The sequence below is a fragment of the Rhamphochromis longiceps genome, linkage group LG13 (assembly GCF_057381845.1).
Source record: "Rhamphochromis longiceps isolate RC_006_pf linkage group LG13, R_longiceps_female_GT1.1, whole genome shotgun sequence".
Taxonomy (NCBI): Eukaryota; Metazoa; Chordata; class Actinopteri; order Cichliformes; family Cichlidae; genus Rhamphochromis; species Rhamphochromis longiceps.
The window spans coordinates 19319738-19332463 of record NC_140569.1 but is presented as its reverse complement, the minus strand read 5'-3'; the positions used below and the strand labels follow the sequence as shown (position 1 = coordinate 19332463).

The following is a 12726-nucleotide window of genomic DNA, read 5'->3' as shown; positions in this document are numbered from 1 at the left end:
AGTGGTCAAATATGTAGCCATGATTATACCAGAATCTTGTTAATGGCTACCAAAAGCATCTGGTTGAGGTGCAACTTGCTAAGGTTTATTTAACAAAATATTAGTGGGTATGTATGCACATATTGTATGTATCATTTTGACCCTGTGTGGATGAAAGTAAATTCAAAATCAGCTAAAACTTGTGCACCCAATTCTTCATTTTTAACCTCCTAAGTCCCAAACTCTTCCATGGCATGCGTTTTTAATTTCTCTTTGATATTTGGGCTGATTGGGACCTGATGAATGTAAAACCAAAGTATTACCAGATTTATTTTCCCTTATTTTTGTTTCTAAGATAAATGAGAGCCACATATGAGGATATTCATTTAAAATTTCAATATAACAGTTGCAGTATAATGTTCGTGTAAGTGGATATCAGGCCCTTGTAGAGCAAGATTTAGTATTTTGGTCTAAATAACCCAAAATGTGATGTCCACATATGTGGACGCCAGGTCCTAGGAGGTTAAAGTCATGAAAGATGTATGCTGTATGATCACCGTGGTCTAGAAAAAGAGCAGCCCAAAGAAATCATTAAAAGACCCACATTACCATGATGACTGTATATGCAAACTTAAAACTATGCAAATTGACAAATACTTCCTATATATTTGCACAACAGACAAAATATTTTAAGTCTTATTTGACCACTGCATCAAAGGAAGGTTTAAGATGTGCCATCGTGTCCTCTTCCTGTACAGATGTCTGGGATGAACCAGGTGGTTGCAACATGCTGGACTTGCCTCCTGCTCTCTGCCTTCCTGTTTGAGCCCACGCTGTGTAAAGGCGGACGTGGAGGGTCCAGGGGCTCCTCTCGAGGGTCACCCTCCCGCAGCTCCACAGCAGGGACCTACAGGGGAGGAGGCGCTTACGGCGGGACCCGCTCTCGTTTCAGGGTGGCCGGCCGGACGTCACCGGTGAGGGTGGCAAGTGCAGCAGCAGCAGGGGCAGCAGTGGCGTTAACGGCAGATAAATGGTACGCATCTGCCTACCGTCGCGGCAACACAGACAACTCGGAGGAAGAGCTGGATTACTACAACAGGACCAATTACTTTGATGCTCTAATGTCAGGTTCTACTCAAAATGGATCTTTTTTCTCTAAAGTAGTTTCTGTCATTATCACAATGTTTTCTCCTAAATATGGACTCTTGATGGACAGTATACTGTAGATATTTGGGTGATTTGTAGGATACATTTGTGATTGGATCTAGAACCGAAGTTCCATCCAGGTTATGATTATAATGCAGAGGACTGACTGGAACCTGCACGGGTAAGACCAGTTAGAGCGGCCACACAGGAGCAGAACAAAACAATGACAAAAGCATCACTGTACTGTACTTTTTACAGTTTTTCCAACCGGCAAACAACAGGCTGCGTTACCAGCTTAGTATTCATGGGGACATTTCACCTCTCAGACTTCATCTCTGCATATATAACAGAACTACTGTCAATTTCCACCCCTAAAGCTTAAATCTTAGTATTTCACTGAAGAACATATCAGCAAAATGCCAATGACTCTTCAGTCTAACCGAGCTGCTTTCTGCCAATTTTAACTACTGCCAAATTTAAAAAATATATACTTTTAATAATATGCACAAAATAAAAAGTGACCTGTACTGCAGCTCTGTACAAATGAGAGAATCTATCTGTGTTTAAAAGCAGACCGGTGTATTAATATAAAGTTTGGACTTGCTGCAGTTCATTTAAAATATGGCAGTACAGATTATCAGCTACTTTATAACATTTATTAAGTTGAAAGGAACCTGGCACCAGCATTTTCTCACCCCTGAAATCAAACAGTATTAGTAATTTTTCTCTGAAATATGGACTTATTTATTTTACAGAGGAAAATACGTGTTTTTGTTCAGCTTCCAAACTCAACCAATGAAACACATTTCATTTCGTTCTTTATACAATAATTTAAATAACAGAATAAGTAAGAGTGCTGTGCTTTGGGACAGCTAGTTTTCCACAATCGTCTTCGCATTCTGAATAGTTCACTGTTTTCTAATAACACCTGAAATTCATCTGAGATCTGTGATCATGACATGGATGAGAGGCAAACCTACCGCTGCTCTCAAAAGCGACCGGTGTCTCTGGAAGGTTTTCACGGTGTTTACATCTTCCAAAAAAAAAAAATTAATCTACCTACAAAAGACACTCAGGAGCAACAGACTGTTCCACATTTACAAGTGCACTCTATTATATGCTACACTGATGTACATAATAATTAAAGAGTTTGTTATCACTGTCTTTATGCCAATAAATATCCTGTTTACACCACCCTGGATATCTGTCTCATGTATCCTACAAGCAAAACTGAGAATGACTATTTAATAAATGTCTTTTATTTACAAGTCATACAGGAGTCTGGTGACTTTTTGCATTATCCACAAGCCCAAAAAACTGCACCATGTCAGTGCAGACACAGACTAATATGCTCTTGAAGAAATCCAGAAACAGTTTTTAGTTATCGTCGGTAAAATGACTCGGGTCAGTCGAGCATTACTTGACCCAGCTCTCCTTTCCTGAAGGCTCTTATGAAATCATATGCTGCTGCTGTGTAGTTTGGTATTGTGATGGTAACATTTCCTGAAAGAGACAAGGAAAAAAAGGGATTGAACCGTTAAAAGAGAAAAGTGCAACAAACCATGAGGATTGCCCGTGAATTCAATTCAATTCAATTCAATTCAATTTTATTTATATAGCGCCAAATCACAACAAAAGTCGCCTCAAGGCGCTTCATAGATACAGAGAAAAACCCAACAATCATATGACCCCCTATGAGCAAGCACTTTGGCGACAGTGGGAAGGAAAAACTCCCTTTTAACAGGAAGAAACCTCCGGCAGAACCAGGCTCAGGGAGGGGCGGCCATCTGCTGCGACCGGTTGGGGTGAGAGAAGGAAGACAGGATAAAAGACATGCTGTGGAAGAGAGACAGAGGTTAATAACAGATATGATTCAATGCAGAGGGGTCTGTTAATACATAGTGAGTGAGAAAGGTGACTGGAAAGGAAAAACTCAATGCATCATGGGAATCCCCCGGCAGCCTAAGTCTATTGCAGCATAACTAAGGGAGGATTCAGGATCACCTGGTCCAGCCCTAACTATATGCTTTAGCAAAAAGGAAAGTTTTAAGCCTAATCTTGAAAGTAGAGATAGTGTCTGTCTCCCGAATCCAAACTGGAAGCTGGTTCCACAGAAGAGGGGCCTGAAAACTGAAGGCTCTCCCTCCCATTCTACTTTTAAATACTCTAGGAACAACAAGTAGGCCTGCAGAGCGAGAGCGGAGTGCTCTAATAGGGTGATATGGTACTACAAGGTCATTAAGATAAGATGGGGCCTGATTATTTAAGACCTTGTATGTGAGGAGCAGGATTTTGAATTCAATTCTGGATTTAACAGGAAGCCAATGAAGGGAAGCCAAAACAGGAGAAATATGCTCTCTCTTTCTAGTCCCTGTCAGGACTCTTGCTGCAGCATTTTGGATTAGCTGAAGGCTTTTCAGCGAGTTTTTTGGACATCCTGATAATAATGAGTTACAGTAGTCCAGCCTGGAAGTAATAAATGCATGAACTAGTTTTTCAGCGTCACTCTGAGACAGGATATTTCTAATTTTAGAGATGTTGCACAAATGGAAGAAAGCAGTCTTACATATTTGTTTAATATGTGCGTTGAAGGACATGTCCTGGTCAAAAATGACTCCAAGGCAAGTAGTTCAAAAAAGGTACTGCAGTAGGTTAAACTGCTGATTAAAGCAAATATATGATCATCCAGTCACTTGATGCATTTAAGCATGCAGACATGATCAAGACCACTTACCAAAGTTCAAACTGAGAATGAACATGGCCACACGGCCATCTCCAAGGTTTACAGAGAATGGCCAGAAAAAGGGAAAATAGTGAGTGGCAGTTCTTTGGGTGAAAATGCTTTTGTTGATGCCAGAGAAGAATGGTCAGGCTGCTTTGAGCTGACAGGAAGGCAGCAGTAACTCAAGGAATGTTGAACACACATCACATGAAATGTTGAAGCAGATGGGCTACAGTTGCAGAAGACCACGCGGTGACCCACAGTCTTCAGATCTTGACCCAGTAATAGTAACTAAGGAAATGGCCAGTTGCATATAAGCAGTCACTTTTATTTTTTAGGAATAGTAAGATTTTTTTCTTTACTTTACTTTTAAATATATATATAAAAAAAATCTATTTAAAGCTCCTGCCTGCAGACTTTTTTTTTTTTTTTATCCCCATTTCAAGCCTTCATGCTAAACTACAAAGCTTGCTTGCAACACAGACAAGGCAGTGGCATCAATTTTGTTCCCAGTCAAAAAGCAAATAAATAAAACCAAATCACTGATAAATAAATCATTAATTACACTGTACAGAGCAGTTGTATGCATAGGATGAGCAGTGTCTTACCCACTCCAGTAATCGCTTTGACCCGCTGAGTTTTTCCAAGTTTTACAGCAATGCGTTTGAGGACATGCTGGATGTCGTCACTAGGCTCTTGGAGATCATATTTGTCCACATAACTGCACACAAACACATCTTTACAGTAAACATTCAAGAGAAAGCTAAATAAAAAAAATAAAAAATGCACATGAACACAAAATAGGAGAAAGAAAAATTCCACCTGAACTTTCCTAGCCTGTTCAGAGAATAGAGTAAGTAGTCAGCAATGATGTCTTCACCCACTAAATGGTCCAGTATAGTTCCTGGAGAAAAACAGATTTTCAAATCATTCTGTATAAACAAGAAATCCAACTATTTGGAAAAAAATAATTTTATCATATATACAAACTGACAATAATTATGTTAGGGAGAAAAAAAATCTGCATACCACATAAGGCCAGCTTCATGCCTGTTTCAACACTCTCAATTTTAGGAGGCAAGACTCCAGGTGTGTCTAACAGGTACATTATGGGTCGCTCACACACCTGAGGACAGCAGCAGTTATAAATACTGGATGGTTGATCAGACCATCAAAACACAAACAAAGGCAAACGCATTCTCCACACACACCTGAATTTTAGTTAGGACCGCTTTGGTTATTCCTGGTTCCCCACCTACTCGAGATGCACGACCTGAAATTAGTGTACAAGTGCAACACTCGTTAATGAGGAGGTGAAAGTTATACTGAAATCTTCAAATCAATCCACAACTTTTCTGCATTTACCCTTTTTTAGATTTGTTCTTCTCAACGAGTTAATAAGAGACGACTTCCCAACATTGGGCACTCCAATCACCATCAGGCAGTAATTTGTAATCTGAAAGTTTAACACGTTAATGTGGTTGCATTTTAAATAAAATCAATGAAGTAGGAAAATGTAACATTCAAAGAAAACTAATTTCTTCAACATAGAAGACACTGGTGAGCAATTTGCTTCCATATTTGTAGCTTAAAGACTAAGATAGCCAATAAGGAGGGACGTGTCATTATTTAATAGGCAAAACTCACAGCATGGTGAGGATATGAGTGCAATTTCTATAGTTTTGTGGCACTTTTTCTGGACATACCTCATATCTTGTGCAAGAAATTGAATTTGAGGTTGTATAGAAGCAGTGAGGATATATGTTCTCTGCCACAGAGCACTAAAACAATATAGTTTAACCGTCCAGACTGAATGTACCTCCTCTCGGTTAAAGCGTGGTTTGCTTGCAATAATATCCATCACCTTTGGCACCAGCTAAAGAAAAGAAGACAGAATTAGTTTGCACATCTGTGCTCATAACTTTTGCAACTTTTTTAGCTGTGTAGGAAATGGCTGCAAACAGTAAAATGTTTTTCTACCTTTTTGATGTTGTGGTCTCTCTGCTTTAAGCAGTCTGTGAAGAGAACATGTGTCATCCCTTCTTTTTCTAGCTTCTTCAGGATTCTCTGCAGAGTAAATGTAGCTGTAGTACAGTAAAATGCTGCTGACATGCGACTCTGCCAAAGCTGCTGCAAGAATTTGTACCTGCTTGTTGGACAGATCAGCGAGGTCCATCTTGTTGAGAATTAGCAAATGTGGTTTGGCACTCAGTGTGTCCTGAAACACCGGGTTTCTTCCAGAGAATGGGATGTTTTTAAAGTTAAGGATTAACATCACAGGGCTCCCGCAGTTTTAAATTATCACCTGACCACATGCTATTTTTGAAATTCAGAACACACGTGGAGTACTTAGTAGAGGACTAGAAACACCTGTCTTGCTCAGGTGGTAAACAAGCTCTGAACTAAACTAAACCACTTTCTACATAATTTAGTTGTTATCTTGCCAAAATCTTGCATAGATAAATATATATTTTTTTAAAATCAGCTCATGTGCATCTCCCAGATCAGTTCACAGTGATGCACCTTCTATTTTCACAACTATGCACCATGTTTATTGGCATAATAGTGAAAACTCTCTGTCTCTCCTGTAGCTCTTTCTTTAAGTAAAGTTTAAAAGGTTACTCCGAATCACAAACCAATGTGCTTTTTTCTTTCCTGTTTTATTTTCCTGCCGTGCCTTAAAAAAGTTGCTTCTACAATGAAAATGTTAACATGGTGCATAGAGTACCTTTTGCACAAAATGTTCTTATTCTTAAGAGTTTCTCTTAAGGATTAAAAAGGGTGATAAAATCCATATACACTGTTAATGTTTATATCAATTTGCTCTTTTTTCTTATGTGACCTTGTCTGCTGTCCTTCAATATATTTAAGAAAATCAAAAATAGAAAAAAACTCACTACCTATATACACCATTTTTCCCCATTTCAAAGTCAAAGCTTAATTGTTGTCAAAGCTATGTTGCTATGTTGTCTATAAAATAATTTGTTTTTAAGAGTGTATAGATTATCTATACATATAATCATAACCCATCATATCCGCTGATGTTGCAGAGGTACTTTAGGTAGAGGTAAGGGCTTTTTATAAATAAAAATATTCAGGCTTAAAATTAAAATTACACCAATATAAAAGATTTTTCACCCTAAAAATATGCCAAAATCTCTCATCGATTATTAAGGTATTGGTTAACAAAATAACACGGAATAATGTCCAAATATCAACAATAAAAGCTATGACAGCTGGCATCATGCAGCACCCTCCAGAAAATACGGTTTTTATTGGAATTTTGATACAATTAAATACACCACTGTTTGTTTTTTATTTAAAAGATGATACTGTTTTATGGTGTAATATAATAAAAAGGATATTCTGGCATCGTGTATTTCTATGATGCAGTCCACACTCTTCAGGTTGGCTCTCATCTGTTTTAGTCCTACAAAGAACAAATTATTTCAGCAACTATGTGACCAAGAAATGACCTCGAACACCAGATTACCCGCATTTTCAAAAGCACCATAAACCACACTTTACAGCCAATGTAAAGCCGAAGCTGTCACCTTTAGCCATGTGTCCGGGGAACCAGTGAGCCACTTCCCGTCCGCCAAAGTCGAAAACGGTTCTGAACTTGTCGACATGACGGAGTGCCTGGTACAGTTTCATGCTATTTACCCAAATATATATCCACCGTCCTTCATTTGCTTTAAGAGAACACTTACTTTGACTCAACTGCATGCACTAAACAGACATGTGTCTCACTGTTTACATCCCGACTCGAATCTGCCGTCAAGCTTTTTTTGTTCCGGTGTGCCAAAAAGTGATTGTCTGCCAGAAACTGATTGCCGTCCGCGGGAGCGCGCGCAGCTGCTTAAAGCTGCAGCGCGCGGATTACTTGCGTTGCCAGCTACTTCCGTGCAACTGATATAACGTGGGGGGAAAAACCCAAACACATTTATGCCTTTGTTATTAGGCAAAGGTATGCATTTATGGAGCTTTAACGTTTCTTGTAACCGAATTATGACGCTTATCAGAAGGTTGCTTTCAGTGTGTAGCGCAGTCACGAATGACTACACGCATCACGATGGAATAATTAATGCCTACAGGTTTAGTATGTCTACTCTCGTTGTTCATATTTGTTATAAGACTGTCGAATAGTAGTTAAAACAATAAAGACCTATTGTACCAGTATCACCATGACTCTTTCTTGTTTGTTCAGAATAACGACTGAGAACATGGCATTTTAGCGCTACCAAAAAGTGATTGTGGCCTATAACTTGTCACTGAAACAATATTTCGGCTTCAAACTTGTTGGATATATTCCAGAGGGGCTACATGTGATATATTATATCCCCAAAACTCTCCAAGAACTGCTGAATAACTTGTACAGGAACAATAAAACTGATAATATGCCATTTTCGACCTGCCAAAAAGTGATTGTGGACTATAACTTGTCACTGAAACAATATTTCTGCTTCAAACTTGGCGGATGTCATTCAGAAGGGTCATATGTCAAATATTACATCTCAAACAGTCCCTTAGAACTGCTGGATAACCTGTAAAGGAACATTAACATTGATAATATGCCATTTTCAGCCTGCCAAAAAGTGATTGTGGCCTATATCTTGTCACTGAAACAATGTTTCTGCTTCAAACTTGGTGGATGTCATTCAGAAGGGTCCTATGTGACATATTATATCTCAAACACTCTCCAAGAACTGCTGAAAAACTTTTAAAATAACATTAATACCGATAATATGTCATTTTCAACCTGCCAAAAAGTGATTGTGGCCTATATCTTGTCAATGAAATACTATTTCTGCTTCAAACTTGCTGCATGTCATTCTGAAGGGTCCTATGTAACATATTATATCTCAATTAGTCCCTTAGAACTGCTGAATAACCATTAAGGGAACGATAAAACTGATAATATGCAATTTCCAACCTGCCAAAAAGTGATTGCCGCCTATATCTTGTCACTGAAAAAATGTTTCTGCTTCAAAATTGTTGGGTATCATCCAAAAGGGTTACATGTGACACATTATATCTCAAACAGTCTCTAAGGACTGTTGAATAACTATTAAAGGATCATTAATACCCATAATATGCCATTTTCGACCTGCCAAAAAGTGATTGTAGACTATAACTTGTCACTGAAATACTATTTCTGCTTCAAACTTGGTGGATGTCATTCAGAAAGGTCATATGTCAAATATTACATCTCAAACAGTCCCTCAGAACTGCTAAATTACCATTAAGGGAACAATAAAACTGACAATATGCAATTTTCAACCTACCAAAAAGTGATTGTGGCCTATATCTTGTCACTGAAACAATATTTCTGCTTCAAACTTGTTGGGTATCATCCAAAGGGATGATATGTGGCACATCATATCCCAAACAGTCTCTAAGAAATACTGAATAACTTTTAAAGGAACATTAACATTGATAATATGCCATTTTCAGCCTGCCAAAAAGTGATTGCTGCCTATAACTTGTCACTGAAACAATATTTCTGCTTCAAACTTGTTGGGTATCATCCAAAAGGATGATATGTGGCACAGCATATCCCAAACAGTCTCTAAGAAATGCTGAATAACTTTTAAAGGATCATTAATACCCATAATATGCCATTTTCAACCTGTTCAATTTGTTTATTAATTCATTAATTTATGTTCGTGTTGCTGTGTGTGTTTCTGTGTTGTTCACAACATTAGAGTTCAGCTTTGATTGCAATTTGTTTGTAGGATGATTCAATTATTTTGTGTTTCCTAACATGTTAGTATAGTTACTGTATGCAAAGAATTAATATATATGTTGTTCCATGGTTTACTGGTGTTGAGCTTCTGCTATACCCCCTGTTTCTGGTCTATTTGTTAGTTTAGTTTAACTGGTGGTTTCTTCTTTAATTGGATGTAATTGTTATTTGTTTTTGGTTTTCGTTTCAATTAATAAGTGCTGTATTGGAATGACATTTTTATTACCGTTTGTTTTGTCTTTCCTATTACTTGGTGTTCCTAATGTGTTTAAGCAGATCTCCTCCCACCTGTTTCCATTTGGCCATTATCCTTTTTTTGTATTATTTTTGAATTACAACATTTTTGAAATTTGACGTTTTATGCACAGGTTGAAAATGACATATTATCGGTATTAATGTTCTTTTAAAAGTTATTCAGCAGCTCTTGGAGAGTGTTTGGGATATAATATATCATATGTAACCCTTCTGGATCGTATCCAACAAGTTTGAAGCAGAAATATTGTTTCAGTGACAAGTTATAGTCCACAATCACTTTTTGGCAGCTTGAAAATGGCATATTATCAGTGTTATTGTTCTTGTACAAGTTATTCAGCAGTTCTAAGGGACTGTTTGAGATATAATATTTGACATATGACCCATCTGAATGACATGCAGCAAGTTTGAAGCAGAAATAGTATTTCAGTGACAAGATATAGGCGGCAATCACTTTTTGGCAGGCTGAAAATGGCATCCTTTAAAAGTTATTCAGCATTTCTTAGAGACTGTTTGGGATATGCTGTGCCACATATCATCCTTTTGGATGATACCCAACAAGTTTGAAGCAGAAATATTGTTTCAGTGACAAGTTATAGGCAGCAATCACTTTTTGGCAGGCTGAAAATGGCATATTATCAATGTTAATGTTCCTTTAAAAGTTATTCAGCATTTCTTAGAGACTGTTTGGGATATGATGTGCCACATATCATCCCTTTGGATGATACCCAACAAGTTTGAAGCAGAAATATTGTTTCAGTGACAAGATATAGGCCACAATCACTTTTTGGTAGGTTGAAAATTGCATATTGTCAGTTTTATTGTTCCCTTAATGGTAATTTAGCAGTTCTGAGGGACTGTTTGAGATGTAATATTTGACATATGACCCTTCTGAATGACATCCACCAAGTTTGAAGCAGAAATAGTATTTCAGTGACAAGTTATAGTCTACAATCACTTTTTGGCAGGTCGAAAATGGCATATTATGGGTATTAATGATCCTTTAATAGTTATTCAACAGTCCTTAGAGACTGTTTGAGATATAATGTGTCACATGTAACCCTTTTGGATGATACCCAACAAGTTTGATGCAGAAATATTGTTTCAGTGACAAGATATAGTCCACAATCACTTTTTGGCAGGTTGAAAATAACATATTATCGGTATTAATGTTCTTTTAAAAGTTATTCAGCAGTTCTTGGAGAGTGTTTGGGACATAATATATATCACATGTAACCCTTCTGGATGATATCCAACAATTTTGAAAAAAACTACGATGACCTGGATGACTGAGAACCTTCACAGACAGGTTGGAAATTGCATATTATCAGTTTTATTGTTCCCTTAATGGTTATTCAGCAGTTCTAAGGGACTGTTTGAGATATAATATGTCACATAGGACCCTTCAGAATGACATGCAGCAAGTTTGAAGCAGAAATAGTATTTCATTGACAAGATATAGGCCACAATCACTTTTTGGCAGGTTGAAAATGACATATTATCTGTATTAATGTTATTTTAAAAGTTTTTCAGCAGTTCTTGGAGAGTGTTTGAGATATAATATGTCACATAGGACCCTTCTGAATGACATCCACCAAGTTTGAAGCAGAAACATTGTTTCAGTGACAAGATATAGGCCACAATCACTTTTTGGCAGGCTGAAAATGGCATATTATCAATGTTAATGTTCCTTTACAGGTTATTCAGCATTTCTAAGGGACTGTTTGAGATGTAATATTTGACATATGACCCTTCTGAATGACATCCAACAAGTTTGAAGCAGAAATATTGTTTCAGTGACAAGTTATAGTCCACAATCACTTTTTGGCAGCTTGAAAATGGCATATTATCAGTTTTATTGTTCCTGTACAAGTTATTCAGCAGTTCTTGGAGAGTTTTTGGGATATAATATATCACATGTAACCCCTCTGGAATATATCCAACAAGTTTGAAGCCGAAATATTGTTTCAGTGACAAGTTATAGGCCACAATCACTTTTTGGTAGCGCTAAAATGCCATGTTCTCAGTCGTTATTCTGAACAAACAAGAAAGAGTCATGGTGATACTGGCACAATAGGTCTTTATTGTTTTAACTACTATTCGACAGTCTTATAACAAATATGAACAACAAGAGTAGACATACTAAACCTGTAGGCATTAATTATTCCATCGTGATGCGTGTAGTCATTCGTGACTGCGCTACACACTGAAAGCAACCTTCTGATAAGCGTCATAATTCGGTTACAAGAAACGTTAAAGCTCCATAAATGCATACCTTTGCCTAATAACAAAGGCATAAATGTGTTTGGGTTTTTTCCCCCCACGTTGTATCAGTTGCACGGAAGTAGCTGGCAACGCAAGTAATCCGGGCGCTGCGGCTTTAAGCAGCTGCGCGCGCTCCCGCGGACGGCAATCAGTTTCTGGCAGACACACCGGCATGAAGACGACTTCTTCTACTTTTTTTCAGGTTCGTATAAGTTGCTACCGCCCCCTGCAGGAACACCTGAGCTGGGCAGAAAATCTTCCGTGTCATTGAATAAAAACTGATGACGGTGTCAAAGATGGTGGTAGGGAGATTATTTCAAGGGGAAGCCTTTAAAAACCCTATTTTGGTACAGACTTTTAGGCTATATTTCATTCTCCCAACAAATCACATATCCACGTTTATATACAATTTCTTTATAAAATGTTGCAAGTTTACGCACCTTAACAATATTCTTAGTATTAAACAACTTCTCCATCTTATAAACATTTGGTCTCAACCTAAAATACACAGGCAGACATGTTTGTTTTTGCAACTTAAAATGACTAAATTCAAACAAGTAATGAGAGTCATCTCCAAGTTTCCCTAATCTACAAAGTCCACATAAACATTTGG

The 12726-nt window shown here is 37.7% G+C and overlaps 2 protein-coding genes across 2 annotated transcripts in view; one reads left to right on the top strand and one right to left on the bottom strand.

Moving 5' to 3' along the window:
• sprn (shadow of prion protein) overlaps nt 1-1953 on the top strand; it is a 5852-nt gene extending 3899 nt beyond the window's left edge. Inside the window, exon 2 of the mRNA XM_085428243.1 lies at nt 738-1953. Within this exon, the coding sequence (XP_085284369.1) occupies nt 738-1205 (468 nt within the window). The 3' untranslated portion in view covers nt 1206-1953. The remainder of the gene's footprint in view (nt 1-737) is intronic.
• Nucleotides 1954-2092: 139 nt separating this feature from the next.
• Nucleotides 2093-7653, bottom strand: mtg1 (mitochondrial ribosome-associated GTPase 1). The gene is made up of 11 exons (XM_085428242.1): nt 7402-7653; nt 7213-7277; nt 5994-6098; nt 5828-5914; nt 5667-5723; nt 5213-5303; nt 5059-5120; nt 4877-4973; nt 4670-4751; nt 4456-4568; nt 2093-2628 (listed from the first exon to the last, which is right to left on the bottom strand). The coding sequence occupies exons 1-11, from the start codon at nt 7574-7576 to the stop codon at nt 2531-2533; spliced, it is 1032 nt and encodes a 343-aa protein (XP_085284368.1). The 5' UTR covers nt 7577-7653; the 3' UTR covers nt 2093-2530.
• Nucleotides 7654-12726: the final 5073 nt, after the last annotated feature.